Raw genomic sequence first — 20,745 nt, 5'->3', positions numbered from 1 at the left:
AGTGATTTCATGAATAGATTTTGTGAAACATGCCTGTTCGAAATGTCCAACACGTGAACATCGGTTGCATCTTGCACTACTCGCGGGACACTGTTGAGGACCATGCAGGTACGTGCATTTAGAACATGGCTTCAATCCGGTGCCTTTGTTTCCATGGTTACGTGACTGATTCGGTGGTTTACCTCTTCTGAACGTGCCAGGTTTTCCATCTTGTGACTGTAATTTCTTGTATCGTGCACCGTGTGACGATACTGCATCCAAATTCTGTGGATTGTTCAGAGAAACATTCTGCGATTTCACAAGTTCATAGTGGCGTGACATTTCAATGGCAGTGTTCAAGGTTAAATCAGACTTCATTTGCAGTTTCTGCGACAATTCTTTGTCCAAAATTCCGATGACAATTCGATCGCGAATTTGTTCTTCCTTCTTATCACCAAAATCACATTTTTCAGCAATATGGTAAAGATGTCTGATATAGGCTTCCATACTTTCGTCTGGCATTTGATCGCGTTTGTAGAAACATGCCCTCTCGTAAATAATGTTACTTTTTGGAATGAAATGTTCATCAAATTTCGCCATAACCCTGTCATAGTTATTCTTGTGGCCTACTACTTCGAATGTGAATGATTTGAACACGTTTTCCGACTCACGACTCTCAACAGGCCTTGTTACTACTGGTATTGTCTACCATTCCCGGTTTAACATTAAAGTTAAAGTTTCTTTTTGTTTAACGACACCGCTAGAGCACATTGGTTTATTAATCATCAGCCATTGGATGTCAAACATGTGGACATATATTCTTAGAAAGGAAACCCGTTACATATGTTCATTTGTGGCAAAGGATCATTTATATGCACCATCGCACAGACAGGATAGCACATACCACGGCATTTGATATACCAGTCGTAGTGCACTGGCTGGAACGAGAAATAGCCTAATGAGCCCACAAACGGGACACGATCCCAAACCAACCGCGCATCAAGTGAGTGTTTTACCACTGGGCAACGCCCCCCCCCCCCCCCCCCCCCCCCCCCCCCCCCCCCCCCCCCCGTTTTAACATTAAGACATCAATGATGCGTTGGCTACACGGGAGCAGGTCAACGTGCCCCAAAACCATCTCGCCCACTACAAACTCGACCCAGCGGTTGGTCAACTCGCCCCACTCTGTTTAGTCAACGCATATCAATTAATATACCAATATTTTAGGCAATAATGTGCGCGTTACATATTGTTGAATATGCACATCAGTCGGAGTCCAAAAGCCTTGCCTGATTATTATTTTAATGAAATAAGGGACAAACTCAAAAACGTCGTTACAATAGGCTTGACAGTTCATTGTAATAGATTATTATTTATCCGATATTAGGGTCTCCCCAATATAAAACCATTTAATAAGTGGTCGTAATAGCGAAGTTTCACTGTAATATTAATAAATGAAATGACACCAAAGTTGTAAACGTCCATTGTTAATTTCGTCACAATTATTTAAGGACAGTACATTTTGGGGCGAGTTGTCAAACACTGGGGCGAGTTGCTTTGGGGCGAGTTGACCCGTTTTCGGCTACACAAGATGGTGAATTGTACATTTTCTGCGAGAATTGACCACTTTGCAACATGACATACCTCACTCAGTTCTTACATCAGCTGCGTTTGTTTGTTTGTTTTTGTTCTGCTTTGTTTTGTTGTTGCTTTAATTTATATATATAGATTTCAATAAATCTGGATGCAGTGACATTGTACCTTTTCTTTGGGAGTCTTCAGTATACATACATACATACATACATGCATACATGCATACATATATATATATATATATATATATATATATATAGATATATACATATATATATATATATATATATATATATTCTGTATAAAGAAAAAAAGAAGAAAAAAAACATAAGAAAACCCCACAAAAAAAATCACCCTGTACTTTCGGTAAATGTAGTTGCGATGCAAAAATTATATGTTAAACACAAAGTTGTGCTAACAAGTGTATATATACTACATTGCAACGCGTCCTCGATGACGTAGTGCGTAAACCCCCTTAATGCTGCTAAGTGCTGGGTTCGCATCTCAGTACAAGCGTATGTATGCTACTTCTCTACAAAGTTGACCTTCTCATAAAGAAATCTGCGATGGCAAAAGAAACCTGTAATGTCCAGAACTCCCATATGTTTTTAATTTACTTATACTGAAGGGCAGCCTTGGCTACATTGCTTTGTTTTGTTCCCTTGTTATTTCCTCCGTACAGTTTTAAATTAGATTCCTCAGTCTAGACAGTTATTTACATTTTATCCGGCACTGGACACGCGAACACATATGAAACCAAGCCACTTTAGAATTTGTGGCGCTAAAAATATCCCTTGAGAGCGTAAATAGTTTAATGTACCATTAAAAAAGACACCTTAAGCATCTTCTAGCCGCGATTTTAACGGATTTTTGGGTTCTGTTTAGAGGTGTGTGTAATGGGGTGGTGTAGGGAGGGGAGGCGAGGGTGTTGGCTTTTTTTCATACTATTGAAGTCAGAAACAAATATGGTAGTGTTAGGGTTGGGACCCTGATATCACTACCTACGAACATAAGAAATCTCGAAATATTTTCCCCCCAAACTACGAGTCTTTTAGACCAGTAAATAACCTGGATACATGCAATATATAACAACTTTAATAATTAATATGGATACACGAAAACATTGATATTTATCAACACTGAAGCAGTTAACAAAACGATAAAAATTAAAAGGAAGAAAGATGTAATACATCAAGGAAAGAAAGAATGAATGAAGGAATGAAAGAAAGGAGGAAACTTTTTAATGTTAAAGCTTTAATCACGAGTGTTTTGACATTTAAGCATTTATAATTCATCCAGTTTAATGTTCTTTCTGTAACGCGCCCTTCTTAAGACTTCCGTTGAATATGTTCTTCCATATTATATGTCAGTCTAGGATCGACCCCCGTAGGGTGGGGCTATTGAGCTATTTCTCGTTCTATCCAGTGCACCACGACTGGTATATCAAAGACCGTGGTATGTGCCGTCCTGACTGTGGGATGGTGTATATAAAAGGTTTATTATGCATCAATATTTTCTTACGTTCACAAATTAATCCATTGTATACATGCTATATAATTCAAGGAAAGGTTTTACAAAATGAGTTAAATCCATAAAGCAACAGACCTGGGCTCTGTTCCACGAAGCGATCTTAGCCATAAGATCACCTTAAATGTATAGCTACCGTAGGCACTTAAGGTGATCTTGGTGCTAAGATCACTTCGTGAAACAGAGCTATGAATCACAAGACTCACTAGCCACGTTATATCTATCTATCTATATCTATATCTATATCTATATATATATAATATCGCACAAATCACTATTCCCGAAGATTGATTGTCTTTGGTTACAGGAGTGTAGATACCAACCTCACTTAATATTATACAGAAGAATGTAGCATTTATAAAGGCAACTAGAATCATAAAACAAATTTTAATATTTTGACAACAGTTTCAATGTGACCACGTTACTGGTAATGTTTCTTATGATAAACATATACTAAACACGCGTATAGAAGTATTACCACATCCAAAACCGTATATCTGTACACACTCTGAACGAATAACTATTAAACATTCACGTTCGTGTCTCTGTACAATACATAGTTCAACGAACATGTCAACCATAATATATTGTCAGTGGTTTCGTCTGCTGGATGAATACGACTCCACACGACGATATATCCTTTTTACTCTGTCTGTGCGACGATTTATAACTTCCCGGACGATACATTCTTCCTACATGGTTTGTAATACTGTTCAAGGTCAATTGTAATGTACAAAATGTCGTGCCTGAATCGCTAGAGTGTTTGCACACTTTAACTCTCCAAAATAACAATACAGTCGAGCACCGTTAAGTCGATATTTATATTTATAATACAAACACTGTTGATCAAATTTTACTTTTCTGAGTAATTGGCTCTTACATACAGCGATATGATTTAACTGTTTGCTTATTAAATTCAATGCTGTCTCATCCACACACATCTAGTGGCTGAACTGCTGTGCTTCATCATCATTATCAATGGACTGTTGGCTTCACGCTCGTGGTGAACCTGAATCTCACCTCGTTCTTCTACAGGTAAAGTTTTGAATGCATACTTCAACTGCGTCATCACCCGAACACCATCAGCATTTCAGAAATAAGAAAGACCAATAGTTGTCATCTCGACGGCCAACGGGAGTAAGCAATCCAGTACACGGCATTGAACACCAAGAAGGCTAACGGAAACATAATTCTACACAGCCGGTCTATTTTGCTGACGCTGTTGCTAAACGCTCTTTGCATATCTCGCTTCTGTATGCCTTTGTAGCCTTTAGTTTCGGTCAAGCATCCACACAGTTTGGCGAGGAAACCTTTCTTAACTTGATGGTCTTGTGTCGTGTCTTGGATGTCATCCAGTCCGTTCATTCCATTAACTTTGAAAACAGCGCCTCGGCTCTCCATATCTGTACACTCCTACAATAAACAGATATAAGTAAAATATTAGTTGAATGAGAGCTGTTTCATACTAAAAGAAGGATACACAAATAAGCGGTATGTCGTTCTGAACTTAACATCCAATTTTGCTGATGATGTAATGATAATATTTTATAATGGTGATTGATCGTAAATATGACAATGATGTAATTACTGTATGGCGATATATTGCTAACGAATGGAGGACTGTTTTAGTTAACGAGGCACTCAAAACATTTCAATCACGGATATAGGACGCTGGACATATGATTAATGAGAGGAAACCCAATGCCATTACACAAATCAACAGCAAGGGATCTTTTAAACTGTTATATTAGTTTCAAACCGAGTGTCTGCCTGCACGCTTTCTTAACTTCAGTTAATTGGGCTTCCAGTTTTGTGGAAGTTCTGGTTGGCCGATTGGTTACGGTCGAGGTCTGTCATTGATGATGATGCATGAATATTTTAGGACACTCCAGCACAAAAATATATCAGCTATTGGGTGTCACACAATGGTAAATATGAAAATGAATTGATGATATACATCAATACAAAAAATTATAAAATCAAGTTTTAAAAACACAGTGTATACAGCTGTGCAAAGGTATACGTACCACAGGTGAGTATATTAAAATTTTAAATAAAAATTATTTTCGATTACAACCTAGTCTAGCATGATCTATAGGCTCAATTGAATACCATGAAGCCACATTTGGCATGTATTTTCATAAACAAAATTTAGTAATAGACTTGAAATTTTCGTATTTATTGTGTTAATGTCCTTTAACATTCCATTATGTACAAATGTCCTTTTGTCTAGTGAAAACGATGTTCTCATCATCTACAAACCACTGTATGTGCATATATGGGCGTGGGGAACAAATTACCATTCCAATTTTATTAATAAGAAGAAATTATATATATATATATTAGCTTATTGCAAAACCACACCATATGCAGTTCCCAATAAAAGTGTCAAATTGCAATTAAAAACCCTTTATTTTCGATACCAATACCATTAAACCAAATGTGGTTTGTGTTTCGTTAATTTGTTAATCAATGGACTTTTGAAATGTTTGTATTTATTGCATTGACTTTGACATTCCATTTTGTAATAAATTACCTGTTCTCTAGTAGAAAAGATGTTCTGATCATCTACAAATCACTGTACAAATCTGGGCGTGGGGAACAAATTCCCATTTCAACTTTTATCAATAATAAGAAAATAATAAATAGAGTTTATTCAAAACCACACCTGAATGCAGTTTCGTAATAACATTTTCTAATTAGAATAATTAAAAGAAACACACCAAAAAACCCTTTATTTTCTATTACAATCTACTCTAGGATGATCTATAAGCTTATCTAAATACCATCAAACTAAATTTGGGATGTTGTTTCCTAATATTTCAATCAATTGTCTTTTGGGTTTTTCGTATTTATTGCATTTTCATTAATGTTCCTAAATGTTTGTAATAAACTGCAATTTTCAACAAAAAAAACCCGACATTGTTATTATCTCAAAATCACTGTATGTGTCAAAATGGACGCAGAGAAGACATCCCCATTGCATCTTTTATCAATAGTAAGGAAAAACAATTGAGTTTATTGTAAAATAAGATGCGAACGTATTTCCTAAAAGTATAATTTTGCACTAAAAAGTTTCAAATTGTTGTTGTAAATTGCAATTTATATTCCAAGCTACTGTACCATGATCTATATACTTCAATGAATACCACTAGACCAAATTTGTGAAAATAAGTGAAAAAATACCTTTTTATGATATCAAAATCACTGTATGTGCCAAACTGGATGTGGAGGACAAATTCCCATTCCAACTTTGATCAATAATAATAATCAAAAATAATAATTTTAGTTTATTACAAAAACAGATGTGAATGTATTTCCTAAAAGTATAATTTCAAAATAGTGTCAAATTACAATAATGTTTTTAAATTTCAATTCCCAGCTACTCTATATATAGTCTTAACTGAATACCACCAAACTAAATTTGGCATGATTTTTTTCTCTCACAAATTTGTCAATCAATGGAATTTCGACATCTTGAGACATATTGTATTTCCACGATCGTGCCGTTTTCCAACTGAAAACGTCTTTTTCTTCATCTCAAAATCAATTAATGTGTTAAGCTGGACATGGGGAACACATTTATATTACAACTTTTATCAATAATAACAAATAGACGTGGGGAATGACGTGTGAATGCATTTCCTAAAAGTATAATTTTGCAATAAAAGAATCAAATTAAAATATGTTGTTTTAAAGTTATTTACGATTCCAACTTACTATGCTATGAGCTATGGCGTTAACTGGATACTACGAAACCAAATTTTGCAAGTCTTTTCATAATTTGTTAGATCGATGGACTTTCTGTATTTATTGCATTTGCAATTTTTCATCATCTCAAAATCACTGTATGTGCCAAACTGGACGCGGAGAAGAAATTCCCATTCCAACGTTTATCAATAATAAGAATTTAGAACAATTAAAAACATATTGTTTTCGATTCCATCCTACTCTGGCATGATCTATGACCTTAATTGAATACAACCATACCAAATTTGGCATGTCTTTTCATAAAATTTTTCGGTCAGTGGATTTTTGAAATTTTTGTATTTAATAAACCTGTTTGTAATAAACTGCCTTTTTTAAGTGAAAACGAATTATTACAGGGACATTCCTGAGTTTGCTGCAATTTTCAAGATGTTATCAACTAATAGAGACTTTTTAACGATTGTAATTACATATTAAACATAGTTTTCTTCATAAAAGGTTAATGGCTGGATATTAAACGTGTTTCTGATCGTTCTAATATTTGTACTAGGTTAAATTTCATTTATTTCCTAAAATATTATTTTTTCGTACGTACGAAGACAAAATCCAGTTTGGGCTTCTTACAAATATGAAGACGACCAGAAACACATTGAATATATAGCCACTGATATTCTAAACAAGATACTATATTTAATATGCAAGTTTAATCGTAGAAATATTTTATTAGTCGGAAACATCTTACAATACTGCAAACTCAGGAATGTCCCTTTAATAATCTCAAATCACTGTATGTGTTAAACTGGACGTGGGGAACAAATTCCCGTTCCATCTTTTATCAATAATATGAAAGGAAAATAATATTCGAGTTTATTGCAAAACCATACGCGAAAAAAAAGCACAAAAACCCCTATACGCGAATGTATTTCCAAAATATATTGTTTCACAAGAAAAGTGTCAAATTATAATAAATATTTTAAAAACTTTGTTTGATTCCAATCTTGTCTAGCATGATCTATAGGCTTAACTGAATACCACAAAACCACATTTGGCATGTATTTTCGTGTGTTTTTTTTGGATCAATGGACTTTTTCCAGTGAAAACGTTCTTATTATCTCAAAATCAGTGAACGTGTCAAATTGGACACCAGGAACAAATTCCCATTCCATATTTGATCAATTATAAAAAAAATGAAAGAGTTCATTGTAAAACGACAAGGTTATGCATTTCCTAAAAGTATTGTTGCACAATAAAAGTGTCAAATTGCAATAATATATATATATATTTTTTATATCTGATTCCAACCTACTCCAAAGTGATTTCTTGGCATCATTAAATACCCCGAAACCAAAGTTGGTATGTTGGCGTGTTAGTGGATCAACATACTTTTGAAATGTTAGGATTTATAATTACTTTTTTATCATCTTAATCACTGTATGGATCAAGCTGAAAGTGGGGAATAAATTACCATTCCATATTTTATGAATAATAAGGAATTAAAAACAAAATGAGTTTAATTTTGTAAAACAACACCCTAATTATGCATTTCCTAAAAGTGATAAAAAGATGATAATAATAATAATGACAACAAGAAACTGATTGAAACTGGATTAAATGCTACATGAAACAAGTTATGAACAAGTATTAAAGCATTTTCATCCGGTGTATTATGACATAAAAGTGCACTACACTACTGGGTACTGTGGGCCAAGACAGTGTTCGTGTTTGCTTATTTGTTGGTATTCCTTAAAATCGATAAAAAAAAAACTACTGTAAAGGGACATTTATGACTCTGTAACTAGTGTAACATGTTTCTAGGTAATGTATTTTTTACTGATATAAATATCGTACCAATAACATTTTCGAGCTTGTATTATTATCAATCACTATAGTTTCGATGTATTTTTGTCATCCTAAAATGTCTATTGCTCAAACTTAGTTTTAATAGCTACGACTCTTTGGAAGAAGAAATCCCTGTTTGCCCTACTGAGATCATCCGTTCCACCATACACATATTGGATATGCAGCCATTGATATTCTAATCAAGAAAATGTTATTAATATCTAACATTGATAACAAAAACAATCTCCTATTAGTTGTAAAAAATATTGCAGCATCTACAGAGTCAGGAATTTACCTTTAATGAAATCTAATATAATAAATTAGGTATAAAATTTAAATTAAATGGCGCAAGCAAGACAAACACAGTCACCTCGTCAAACGAACTGTCATCATCAGTTGAGTCGTACAGAAAAGGTTCTCCAGTCCCATACTTTGTAAAGTAATGAACGAATGCAAACTCAACAATAGTAGCTAGGATAAAAGCGAAACACACTCCAACGTAAAGATCGAGAGCCGTGCTGTAGGGCACTTTGGGGAAGGCATTCTTGTTTTCTATTCCCAGAAGAGTCATCGTCAGTACCGTGGTTGTCCCTGGAACATAGTTAATCATGTACTTAGAAAACAAAACATATATATCAATATACATTTCCATTTAAACAAGTGCATTTCAAATAATTAAGTAATAACTACTGGATACATTAGTAATTAAGGCACGACACCATCGCTTGAGGTGTCAGTATTTGTTTTTTACAGCTTAATATAGTCTGGTTTAGGAAACAGTTCCTCGTACAAAAATATACAAACGTCTGATACACTATAGATAACATTGACGATTACAAGTAGGCTGACCTCTGTAGTATTTAAATAACTCATTGCTAGTTCGTACTTATTATATTTAGTACTAACGTATAACAAATGTGAATCTGGTATACTGTCAATTGTATAACAGCAACGTGAGGCGGTGATCTGGTATGAGGTTGGTCTACCTATGTTGATGTTTTGCAAGGTACCTATCAAAGGAGAGCACTCCCTAAAACTAGTAGTCACACGACTCTCTCGGTGACACATTTTTCACAGTATATATTTTGACATGGAAATTGTATTTGAACTGCATGGATTAATTAATGCTGGATGCAACCCTAAAAGGAAAATCTATTTCGGTAATATAACACCTGAAATTAACTAATGGTTTAAAAGTGTTCCTACCATTCAGGGAACAGTGTGCATGATAATAGAACTTGTATTGAACTAAATGAATTAATTAATGGAGGTATGCAACCTTAAAAAGGAGTTTGACACCCAATAGCCGATGTATTTTTCGTGCTGGGGTGTCGCTAAAGATCTATTCTATTCTATTCCTTAAAAACGAATTCTATTTCGGTAATGAAATGAACCAATGGTTTTAAATTGTTACTATCATTCAGTGAATAGTGTGCATGATAAAATATTACGTAATTAAAGGAGCATTCTCGTGTATATAGTCAATATCTAATCACTTAGGATAGATTATACAGTTTCATTTCCTTCAATCTGTACTCGAAGCAAATGTCGCCATACGACATCTGAACAACACAACCATTAAAGAGACTGTATATATTTTGTCCTGTATGTACGAATTCACTGGCAGGTAAAATCTAATTTCAACTACTTCAAACTTTAGGACGACAGAAAACACATAACTGATATTTAAACATGAAAATGTATTTAGTATGCAGTTTTAGTTGTTAAAAAGGCATAATGTCTAAAGGACCCTTGAACGCATACTTTTTTAGTGGGGAACATTCAATGTATTGGCCATCTTGATATTTCTGATTAAGATTGCCATATATGTAGATAATACATGTATATATTAGTAATAATGTACCTTTTAATAATGTACATGCACTTTTTTCAAATGTTGCATCCCCTCCTTGAATACTGGAGGTGCCCTTTATAAACGTTGACCCCTATTCCTGAAAAAAATCCTGCATCCGCTCCTGCTGAATGCAAGTAAATAATTAATTAAATAAATAATTAATTAATAAAATCCCGATATAACATAATGAAGCTTGCCTAATGCAATTCTGTCTGCTGTAGCCTCCCTGTTTATCCAGAAGGCCACCCACGACAAGATGACCAGCAAGGCACACGGTACGTAGATCTGGATGATGAAGTAGCCAGTGTTCCGATACAGGTGGAATTTAACCGAGAGAACAGTGTGAGGGGCTGAAAACAAACATGACAAATATTGTACACTTTTAGATATGATTGTCATCATTATCCTCTGCATTACTAAAACAATAATAATCAGAAGAATAACACATGTAACTAAGATGATGCTGATGATGATGCGATGATGAAGATGATGCTGATGTTGATGCTATGATGATGATGTTGTGATGACGATGATGGTGGTGGTGATGACCAGGTTGTTGATTTGTTTGGAGACGACGATGATAAGCATGACGGTGATCATGGTAATGATGATAATGATGACGATCACGGCGATGCTAATGGTGATGACGACAACGATGATGATGATGAAGACGATGGTTTTAAACTGCAGCTCTTTGGTGTCCAATAGTGTATTTATTTGAACACTTGGTTGCGAATTGAAGACAAGAGATCTTTGGTATTCAGTTTCCCACAGGCCTTTGTCTTTGATGTACCGATTGTGGGACAAACGTGAAAAAAGACAATCTAGGATAATCAATTCTCGGACCAATTGCACCACAGTCCGGTGAGTAAATAAAAATGATGCAATATGCAGAGAAAACAAAAAGAGAAAGGAAACTAGAGTTTTCATTTATTTTTCTATCCTGTAATTTGAATTGATATTGTAGTACTCAGGATAGTCTGGGAGATGCAACAGGATGGAGTGGACGTTAGGTGGAAGGACAGCGGTCACTGGGCCCTGAAGACGACTGACGACTTATCGAGTTTTCAATAGAGAGCAAAGATCTCTAAAATCTGAAGATCTTGTATCATGAATTTACAAGGTATAACAAATAGGCGATGTTTTGATGTGTGCGTGCGTGTATGTATGTCTGCATGAATTAATGTACGTACGTACTGGGGTTATTTTCACAAAAAGGGGCAAATAACAGCAAAGACATTGTAGTTGGAATATTTTCCACAAAATAGCACATAATGTAAATAAATAGGGATGGACATAAAAACAAAACGTCATCACTGATGTACTGGATATGATATTTTGAAATTAATTAATACCTACTGAGGGTGGGGTGGTGGTTGGTGTTGTTGCCTCAGACTCACTGGGAAACCTCTTGATTTGATATTGTACAACATTTCTTCTTCTTTAGTTCATTTAATTAAAACATACACCTATATGAATATTATTCAATATTAAAACAACATCCCAACACAATCAAATAATACCAACAAAAACCCCACCTAAAAAGAAATGCAAATACAAGTTACATTAATTCAACGCTATTACCTAGAGAGAATAGTATCATTCATTTATCTCCCTTGATTTCGCTGGTGTAATTGTATAAATTGTTATCCACCAGATCAAACTGGGACAGCCAGATGTCTTTTGCCGTCTCTATCGATTTCTTGTGATCGTACCGCCATCTGTAGATAACGTCGCTGTCGGAATAAGCAACTGAAAAATAATGGGGGCAGTGTTAACCAAATGGGGATATTTTTGACCATCATTGACCGATACGTATCACTGTTTGCATATAAATGCATGACCCTGTCTGACGCAAGAAGAAATACAGAGACTAGCTTGGATGTACGTGATATTGCACATTTACATCTTGGTACAGTAGGACCTTGTTATAACAGGAGGAAAGTTTCTCCCACCCTAAACAAATGAAGTTGTTTGATCAGGGGAAGTACACCCCTGAAAGCTTTCAAAACATTTCAAGGTAGGCATTGAGGCCATTTTACGATTTGACGCACAACTAACTACAACCAAGTCTGAATCAATAATAGCTGATGCCATACTCTATTTTGAAGTTGTAAATGTCTGTTTGTGTTTTGTTATCTGTTTTGTTATTTGTGTTTGGGTTTTTTTTTTTTTTTTTTTTTTTTTTTTTTTTTTTTTTTTATTATTATTTTTTTTGGCGGGGTATCCTTTTGATGAAAAATGTGTACACCTTAAAGTCTTGGTGAAATTAGTGGTATTTAAAGTCTGTAGGCTGTGATCATGCCGGGTGCCACCAGTGGGGCGGGGTATACTCATTGTTTGCTAGAACATCTGGATCATTAGTGTTTTGACAGAGATTCATGAGTGCATACCGTCACTGTATGTGTATGTGTATGTGTGATGTGTGTATATATATATATATATATATATATATATACTGACACACAATGAAAACGCAAAAACAACTTTTCATTGCAAATAACGACAAACTATTAATGAATTGATGGATAATGTAATATGACATTAATGACTGGTATTCATGACATACATTCACATGGAAACATGGCCAGTTATCATCAGTAATCGAGTTGCATTCGAAATCGAAAAGTTCAACACACACACACACACACACACCACACACACCACACACACACACACACCACCACCCCCAATATCAAGGTCAGTATCTGGTGTGTCTACCACTGGCCCGTGAGCATGCGTGAAGACGACGGGAAAGGACTGGCACAAACATCTTAAATAAGCCACAGGAATGTTCCTCCACTCCTCCTGCAAAGCCTGTGCCAGCTCAGCGACGTTATGCGGTGGTGGCTGGCGATGACGTACACGACGTCCTAACTCATCCCACATGTGTTCAATTGGGTTCAAATCCGGTGAAACGGCTGGCCAGTTCATAATGGTGACACCGGCTTGTTGCAGGAATTCCTTGGTAATTCTTGCAGTATATGGACGGTCTTCGGTGACGGCGCGAAAGTGGCTGGAGAACTGGTCTTAGAATAACGTCAACATAACGCTGGGCTGTAAGGGCATCGTGGACAATGATGAGATCATCCTGAAATCACAGTTGATTGCCCCCAATACCATCAGACAACCGCCGCCAAACCGATCACGTTCCCTCACGCATCCGTCAGCGTACCATTCATGGAGTCTCCTGTACACACGTGCTCTTCCATCGGCAAAGGAGACAGAGAAACGGGACTCATCTGAGAAAACAATGGTCCGTTAAAAGGCTGGTGGATGATTACCATTCTGGAGAGCAAACTGTATAGTCTCGCAACACGATGTCGCGGTGTCATGATGTTACTGTTGTACAGACGTCTGCATCTGAGTCCAGCCGTTCTGAGTCGACGGATGACCGTCATCGGATGGATATGCCTTCCATGACGTCCTGTCGTGTTGCTTGCTGTCATCGTCGCAGTTCTGAACCGGTCACGGAGGTGGTGTCGTCGAATCTGCCGATCTTGGCGTGGGGTCGTAACGGGACGTTGACCAGGTCGAGGTCGACCACGGACACTCCCGGTCTGTTGATGACGTTCAACAAGTCGTCCAATAGTTGATGGATGGACTCTGAAGGTCCTAGCAACTTGGCTTTGCGAAGTCCCCCCTTGAACCATGCCCAATGCTTGCTCCCTTTGTTCTTCTCGGAGTCGTGGCATTCGTAATGTGACGAGGAATATGACACCCGTTACGTGACTTTTATGTGTCCACATACTGGCATTTCACATGCATTGTATGCAGCATGATTGAGCATGTAGTGAACGCATTTCACACCATTGTGTGTGTTTCTGCTATTGTATGTGTAACGAGAACAAAGCCAGGATTAAAACCCAGACAAAAGTACCAATCAATGGCTTCCTCTCATAAATTGTTATTTTAAGTCCAATAAATATATTGAAATATTGAAAAATATCTGTTTTGCGTTTTCACTGTGTGTCAGTATATATATATATATATATATATATATATATATATATATATATATATATATATATATATATATATATATATATCTGTGTGTGTGTGTGTGTGTGTGTGTGTGTGTGTGTGTGTGTGTGTGTGTGTGTGTACAGGACCGTTGCTAGCGGGGGGGGGGGGGGGGAGGGGGGCAGTTGGCCCCCCGAACAAAATCCGGAAAGCATTATAGAATCTTAGTTTTAGACTATTAACTACTCAGTTGCCCCCCCCCCCCCCCCCCCCCCCCCAAAAAAAAATCCTAGCTACGGCCCCGGTATATATATATATATATGTGTGTGTGTGTGTGTGTGTGTGTGTGTGTGTGTGTGTGTGTGTGTGTGTGTGTGTGTGTGTGTGTGTGTGTGCATGTCTACCTCCTTCTCGAGATGGTGCAAGTATCTAACGACTAGGGCTTCGTTCCATGAAGTGATCTTAGGGCTAATATCGCTTCATAGAACGGAAACCTGTAAAGTATATCCAGAGTGGTAGTCCTCCTATAGACAAAACACCTGATTGCGATTCCAGAAAAGCAATCACAACTATGCCAATAGAACCTTTTGACTGCCTCATGCAGACACGGTTTGTTTGATGAAAACTGTCACAGAGTGTCATTTATGTTTAGCTGGAGATGACTACATGGCTTTACCCCGATTAATTTGTGTTTACTGCTTCTAGTTATTTTAGGCTAGGTACGGACCTATCTATAATTCTGTATTATCCGATAGGCGTTTCAATTGTAAGAGCAACATTACTGTTATTATCGGCCAGTATTTTACAACAGTCGGACACATATTTTAAGAACTCATAATGACTATCTCATACGAATAATTGTGTATCAGAGAATTCATGGGATATTAATACAAAGACGTAATATGATTAGAAAGTAATTCCAAACAAATAGATGTAATATCATTACAAATGCATTTCACTTGCTCATAGATATCCCTCCAGTTTGCAAGGCAAGGAAAGAGTGTAGTAAGGTCATATATGATACTGCCGTGACCACAGTTTAATAAGTGATCTGGATTCATCAGTATATTAACTTAAGGAAAACTAAATTCTAAATACCTCTCTCAAATTTTAAGCCAAGAACCAAATTTAAGGTGTTTTAAGACATTAAAAATTACCCCTCACCAAACAAAATAAAATAAATAAAAATAAAAATAAAAATAAATAAATAATAATAATAAATTTTTTAATTTTAAATTTTAAAAAAATTAAAAACTAAAAAACATTGAAACCCCCCCAAAAAAACCCCAACAACAACAAAAACAAAGCAAACTAGTTGTACAGAAATGAATAAGACCAGTAAGACCAAATCTAATGCATTTAAAATATAAATCGTTTGTCGTGATTTTAAGAAGAAAAACAACCTGAAACTGAAATGTGAAAACAATAAACTACTCTCAATTGAACAATAATAAGGCATAGATTGTCCGATTTCCAATCCCAATGGTGTACTCAATATTTACAAAAGTCACATTCTACAAGCCATTAGTATTCTGAAGCAGAATTTAAACACAAATGGGAGCATTTAACTGACATCTGGAATTCTTGATTGAGTTTCTGCTGTACAAACCAAAGCTTCTATCAACCACTTAGGTGCAGGGAATCCAAACCTGGATGATATGCTGTTGTGGAAATATCTGATTAATGTGATCCCTACTGAAAACCAGAGAGGTTTCCTGTCAGACAATCCAGTCCATTTAGCGACAAATGTAAAACGGCAACCTCGGTTATCTCACAAATAAAATAGTGGAATTCGTACAGATGTATCAAGACAATGGGATATCCCCATTTTGCATGAGCACATGTTCATTATGTCACTACCATACAATGCTACATTTTGAATATGAACACTACATGTACAGTGCAGTTGGTAGATATACTTGAAATGTCACTTTTACAATGCATTTTATTTTCGTTATGCTTCAATATTTTAAAGGTGGTTACGTTAGACTCATTAGCTTTCCAAATTATTAGGTCTGATTCATGAACTTAATAATATACTCAACAAAAAGAAGAAAGTATACACATTCGAAAAATGCATTTCTACATATTCCTGTATTTATTCGCTCTAGACCACAGCTTAGTGCATAATGCCATGCTACAATACGTATTGAACGTGCATGCCATGGGGGATTGCTATTGGTGACGTCACGGGCTCACGCGCAGGGCAAATGCATGATGTCCACATGCTAGTAATATTTTCTCCTTGAATGTTCACACAGGTCAAATATAAATCTACAACAAATAACGCTCACAAACATTCATTATGACCATGCTACGTTTGACCCCAAATGACCCCGAGATTGGAATTGAAATGCTTCAAGTAGGCAGCATTAGCAGTGACGTTGCCAGACGTGTTGGCCTAACAAGATCGACTTGTCATAAGACAATAGATCTACAGATGACGGCCGTCGTAGCGGTGACGTCGGATGCGCTGGATTGGTATATCCGAACCACAACCACAACCACAACACACCGAAGTCGGTTTCGATCATATACACCATTATTGCCAATCAATTTTTAATCACTGCCCAAACTATAAGAAACCGACTACATACGGTTCTTATTCCATATTTTCAAAACATCCGCATATGTCATGTTAACACCATAACAAGTTGCCCGAGTGTGCATTGATTATCTAAATCAAAAACATGTGGACGTACTGCCATGGCAAGTAATTCCACCAGACCTCATTCCCACAGACACATACAGGCTGAACTTGGGAGGAGGGACACAACTTGCCAGTTATGCTGGTGAACACGTCCGTGAGTCCATGAGACGACGCTGTCAAACCCACATTAACACCTACGGTGACCACACGTCCTACTGATCTGCAGTGACGTTTAACATTTTGCGACTGTGATTTGGGTTTTTTTGGGGGGTAGTGCTGTTGATGATTATTATGTGGTAAGCATAGACCCGCAGTCACATTTATTTACACATACCTCGTTCCGACATAATGGCGCATTATCTTTTTCCACAAACAAAATAATACATGTTTTTGTTTTGTTTTTTGTCATTTTGATTCAATAAACAAAGTATTTTATTTTAAAAGAGGTTTCAGAAGATTACTTGATACTTTAGTAATAAAAACAACAAAAACACTTACAGCTACCAAAATGTAGTGGACAACGCTTGATATCCATCGGGAACCTTTTCAGATCCATAATACAATTTGCCTGTATTGTCAGTCTGCAAATATAAAGTAATACTTGTAAACTAGCAGCTATATCAATATTCCAAGAATGAATGAATGAATCAATGAATGAATGAATGAATGTTTAACGACACCCCAGCACGAAAAATACATCGGCTATTGGGTGTCAAACTATGGTAATGCAAACAAATAAAGTGATGATCAACATCAACATAAAAATTCAAGATTTAAACAAAAATACAGTGTAAAGAACCGTGCAAAAACACAAATATCACAGATAGATACTGACTTTTACTCAAAATTTATTTGTGCTGTATTGACCATTCTCAAAGAGAATGTTACACCCCTGCACCACGGTGAGGTTACAGCACGCGCAGGGGCAATATTCCAAAAAGACCACATACAACTTGGAGAATATTAACATTTTAAACATTGTCAGTCTTGATATAATGCTTTTATCTAGGTATTCAAAGGTTACATATGAAAACATTCCCTGTGCCTATAAAATCCCTCATAAAATTAAAAGTTTCAGCTCAATTGGAAATGATTGTTTGTGTATGGTCAAAAAACCTTTTAGATGCATATTGCGCAATCAGTATGCTCTAATGTTTCGTTAAATAAAACAAACATTAATATTGTTATTGCAATAATTTAATTTTGAATAATGAGTCCAAACTCTGCCCCAACTCAGGATTTGAATATGGCCGTTCATACAGACAACACGGCACATGCCACGATCTTGAAGTACAAGTCACTAGGCACTGGTTGCAAAGGAAACACCTAAGGGCGAGGATATTCGATCTAAGACCAATCACATCTCCAGCAAGCGCTGTCATAATTTATTATTATAATAACAATCATCCACCAAATATGATAATAAAAACAACCCAAAACAACCAAAAATTAAAAAAGAAAAGAAAACCGTACAAGAAACATGGAACTGCGTCCATGAGACTCGAACGCGGCCGGACAGTTGTACGAAAAGGACAGACAGGCTTAACAACGTCAGCAATGGTTTGAACACGTATTGGGTTTAGTATACCAAAGGCGTGACGTAGCCCAGTGGTAAAGCGTTCGCTTGATGTATGGTCGGTCTAGATCGATCCCCATGGCTATTTCTCATTCCAGCCAGTACACCACGAATGGTATACCAAAGGTCATGGTATGTGCTATCATGTTTGTGGGATGGTGCATATAAAAGATCCCTTGCTACTAATGGAAAAATGTAGCGGGTTTCCTGTCTAAAACTATATGTCTGAATTACTAAATGTTAATAAATCAATATGCTTTAGTGATGTCGTCAAACAAAAACTTTTGTTGGTACAGCAAACACTTTCTAGAAAAATATTCCCTTCTGCTTCTGCTTATTAATTTCTTAATATCCATCGGATTCTGAACGATGAATCTGGTGTAATATGTTTAAACACGTGTTTACATACACCGAACGTCCAAGCACAGCCTTCTCAAACACAAGGTCTGACCTCGCTAGATACTCAAGGAGTTTGAATGATCCAAAATGTTTCACTTGAAAGCTTACAAAATGAAGAGAGAAAAAAGTTAATCAACAATTGCTATCTTGTGTTTGTCAGTAAAAGAGCATTGCCGTTGGTAATGCTGTGGATAACCGCATTAACAGCGGTGAAGATTTACCCAGAGCACATTTACCAAACAAATCAATGATGATTTACACAATCACCAAAGAAATCATCCTCTAACCTCTGTGAGTACAGGATGTTGCCGTCGGGGCTGATGCGGATAAACTTGTTAGGCGTCGTGATGGTGTGCAGGTAGGACTTCTGCCCGTTGTAGAAGACGGTGTCGGGATGCCAGATCTTCTCCAGGATGGTGATGCCGAGCGGCATGTGTTCCAGAGAGTTGTTCATGGACAGGCGCTTGTCGTTCCACGTCTGGCGGAAGTAACAGTCCATCGTGTAGACCTGCAGCCAAAAACAAGTAAAACAAGTTTTGTAGCGGTGTTTTGCATGCTGTGTAGTCATGTGGTTGAGAGCTGGTGTGTGCTGGGATCAAATCGCAGCAACGTCTCTTAGCCAGTCGAGTGCACATGGAGAGGTGTATATCAAGTACACGCCTTCTCTCACACTAACTATATCCATCTGCCCCCACCCTCAACCCCCAAAAACCAATTGATAAAAGAAAAGAAACAAAGAAAAGAAAAAGAATGAATGAATGAATGTTTAACGACACCCCAGCACAAAAATACACATCGGCTATTGGGTGTCACAAATGGTAAGTATATGTCAAAATTCTCCAGAAACGATACCACATCTATTTTTTGACTGCAATAAGGTTAACTACATTTGGAGAGCTACAAAACATTGGATACAGACTGAAATTGGAATTGATATTTGCTTTAACCGAGATATTGTTATGTTTGGTATGGTTAATAATAAACACAGCAACTTTGTAAATTGGTTAATTATCAATATTAAATATTATATTTATAGTATGAAAGTACAGAAAAAAGTATTAAATGTAAATGGAGTTAAAAGTATATTGCGAAACAAATTTGAAATCGAAAGGTTTATTTCATACAAAAATTGTGAACATGAAATTTTCAATAATCAATGGACACAGTGGCTTAATCTTTTAACTGAAATTTCTTATAAATAGCTTGTTTCGAATTACAGGTCTTTTCGTTTGTAATTGCAGGTTTTTTCGTTTCGAAATATAAGTCTCTTTTCGTAGCATAGATTTTAAGTCCCCCACCCCCCCCCCCCATTATTTATTTATTTATTTATCTATCTATCTATTCATTCATTAATTTCTTTCTATTCTATTGTATTTTCTTTCTTTGCTTCTACTTTTCTCAAATCTTTCCAAGATATGAATCATAGCATCTTGGCTTTCTTTGCCAATCCCCAACCATATGGGAACACTAGAAATATATTTATATGTTAAATTACTATAATATTATGCATTTTCACTTATATAGCAACTCTATTGTAAGGCCATGAAATCAAGGCTCCCCAACCTTGACATGGTCAAACATGGCTGGGGATAATAAATGATTTAAAAAAAAAAAAAAAAAAGTATATGAAAAGAAAAAGAAAGGCGAAAAATACAT

At 36.3% G+C, this 20,745-nt stretch overlaps 1 protein-coding gene across 1 annotated transcript in view; it reads right to left on the bottom strand.

The window, feature by feature from the left end:
* Positions 1-3,576: 3,576 nt before the first annotated feature.
* Positions 3,577-20,745, bottom strand: part of LOC121374577 (gamma-aminobutyric acid receptor alpha-like) — a 52,183-nt gene continuing 35,014 nt past the window's right edge. Inside the window, 6 exon segments of the mRNA XM_041501681.1 lie at positions 3,577-4,512; positions 9,017-9,237; positions 10,699-10,851; positions 12,086-12,253; positions 17,613-17,695; positions 19,377-19,597. Of these exon segments, the coding sequence (XP_041357615.1) occupies positions 4,216-4,512; positions 9,017-9,237; positions 10,699-10,851; positions 12,086-12,253; positions 17,613-17,695; positions 19,377-19,597 (1,143 nt within the window). The 3' untranslated portion in view covers positions 3,577-4,215.

Source organism: Gigantopelta aegis, chromosome 6 (assembly GCF_016097555.1).
Source record: "Gigantopelta aegis isolate Gae_Host chromosome 6, Gae_host_genome, whole genome shotgun sequence".
In the NCBI taxonomy this organism is placed as follows: Eukaryota; Metazoa; Mollusca; class Gastropoda; order Neomphalida; family Peltospiridae; genus Gigantopelta; species Gigantopelta aegis.
The sequence above is the reverse complement of the archived record's forward strand: the minus strand, read 5'-3'. Positions and strand labels throughout refer to the sequence as shown.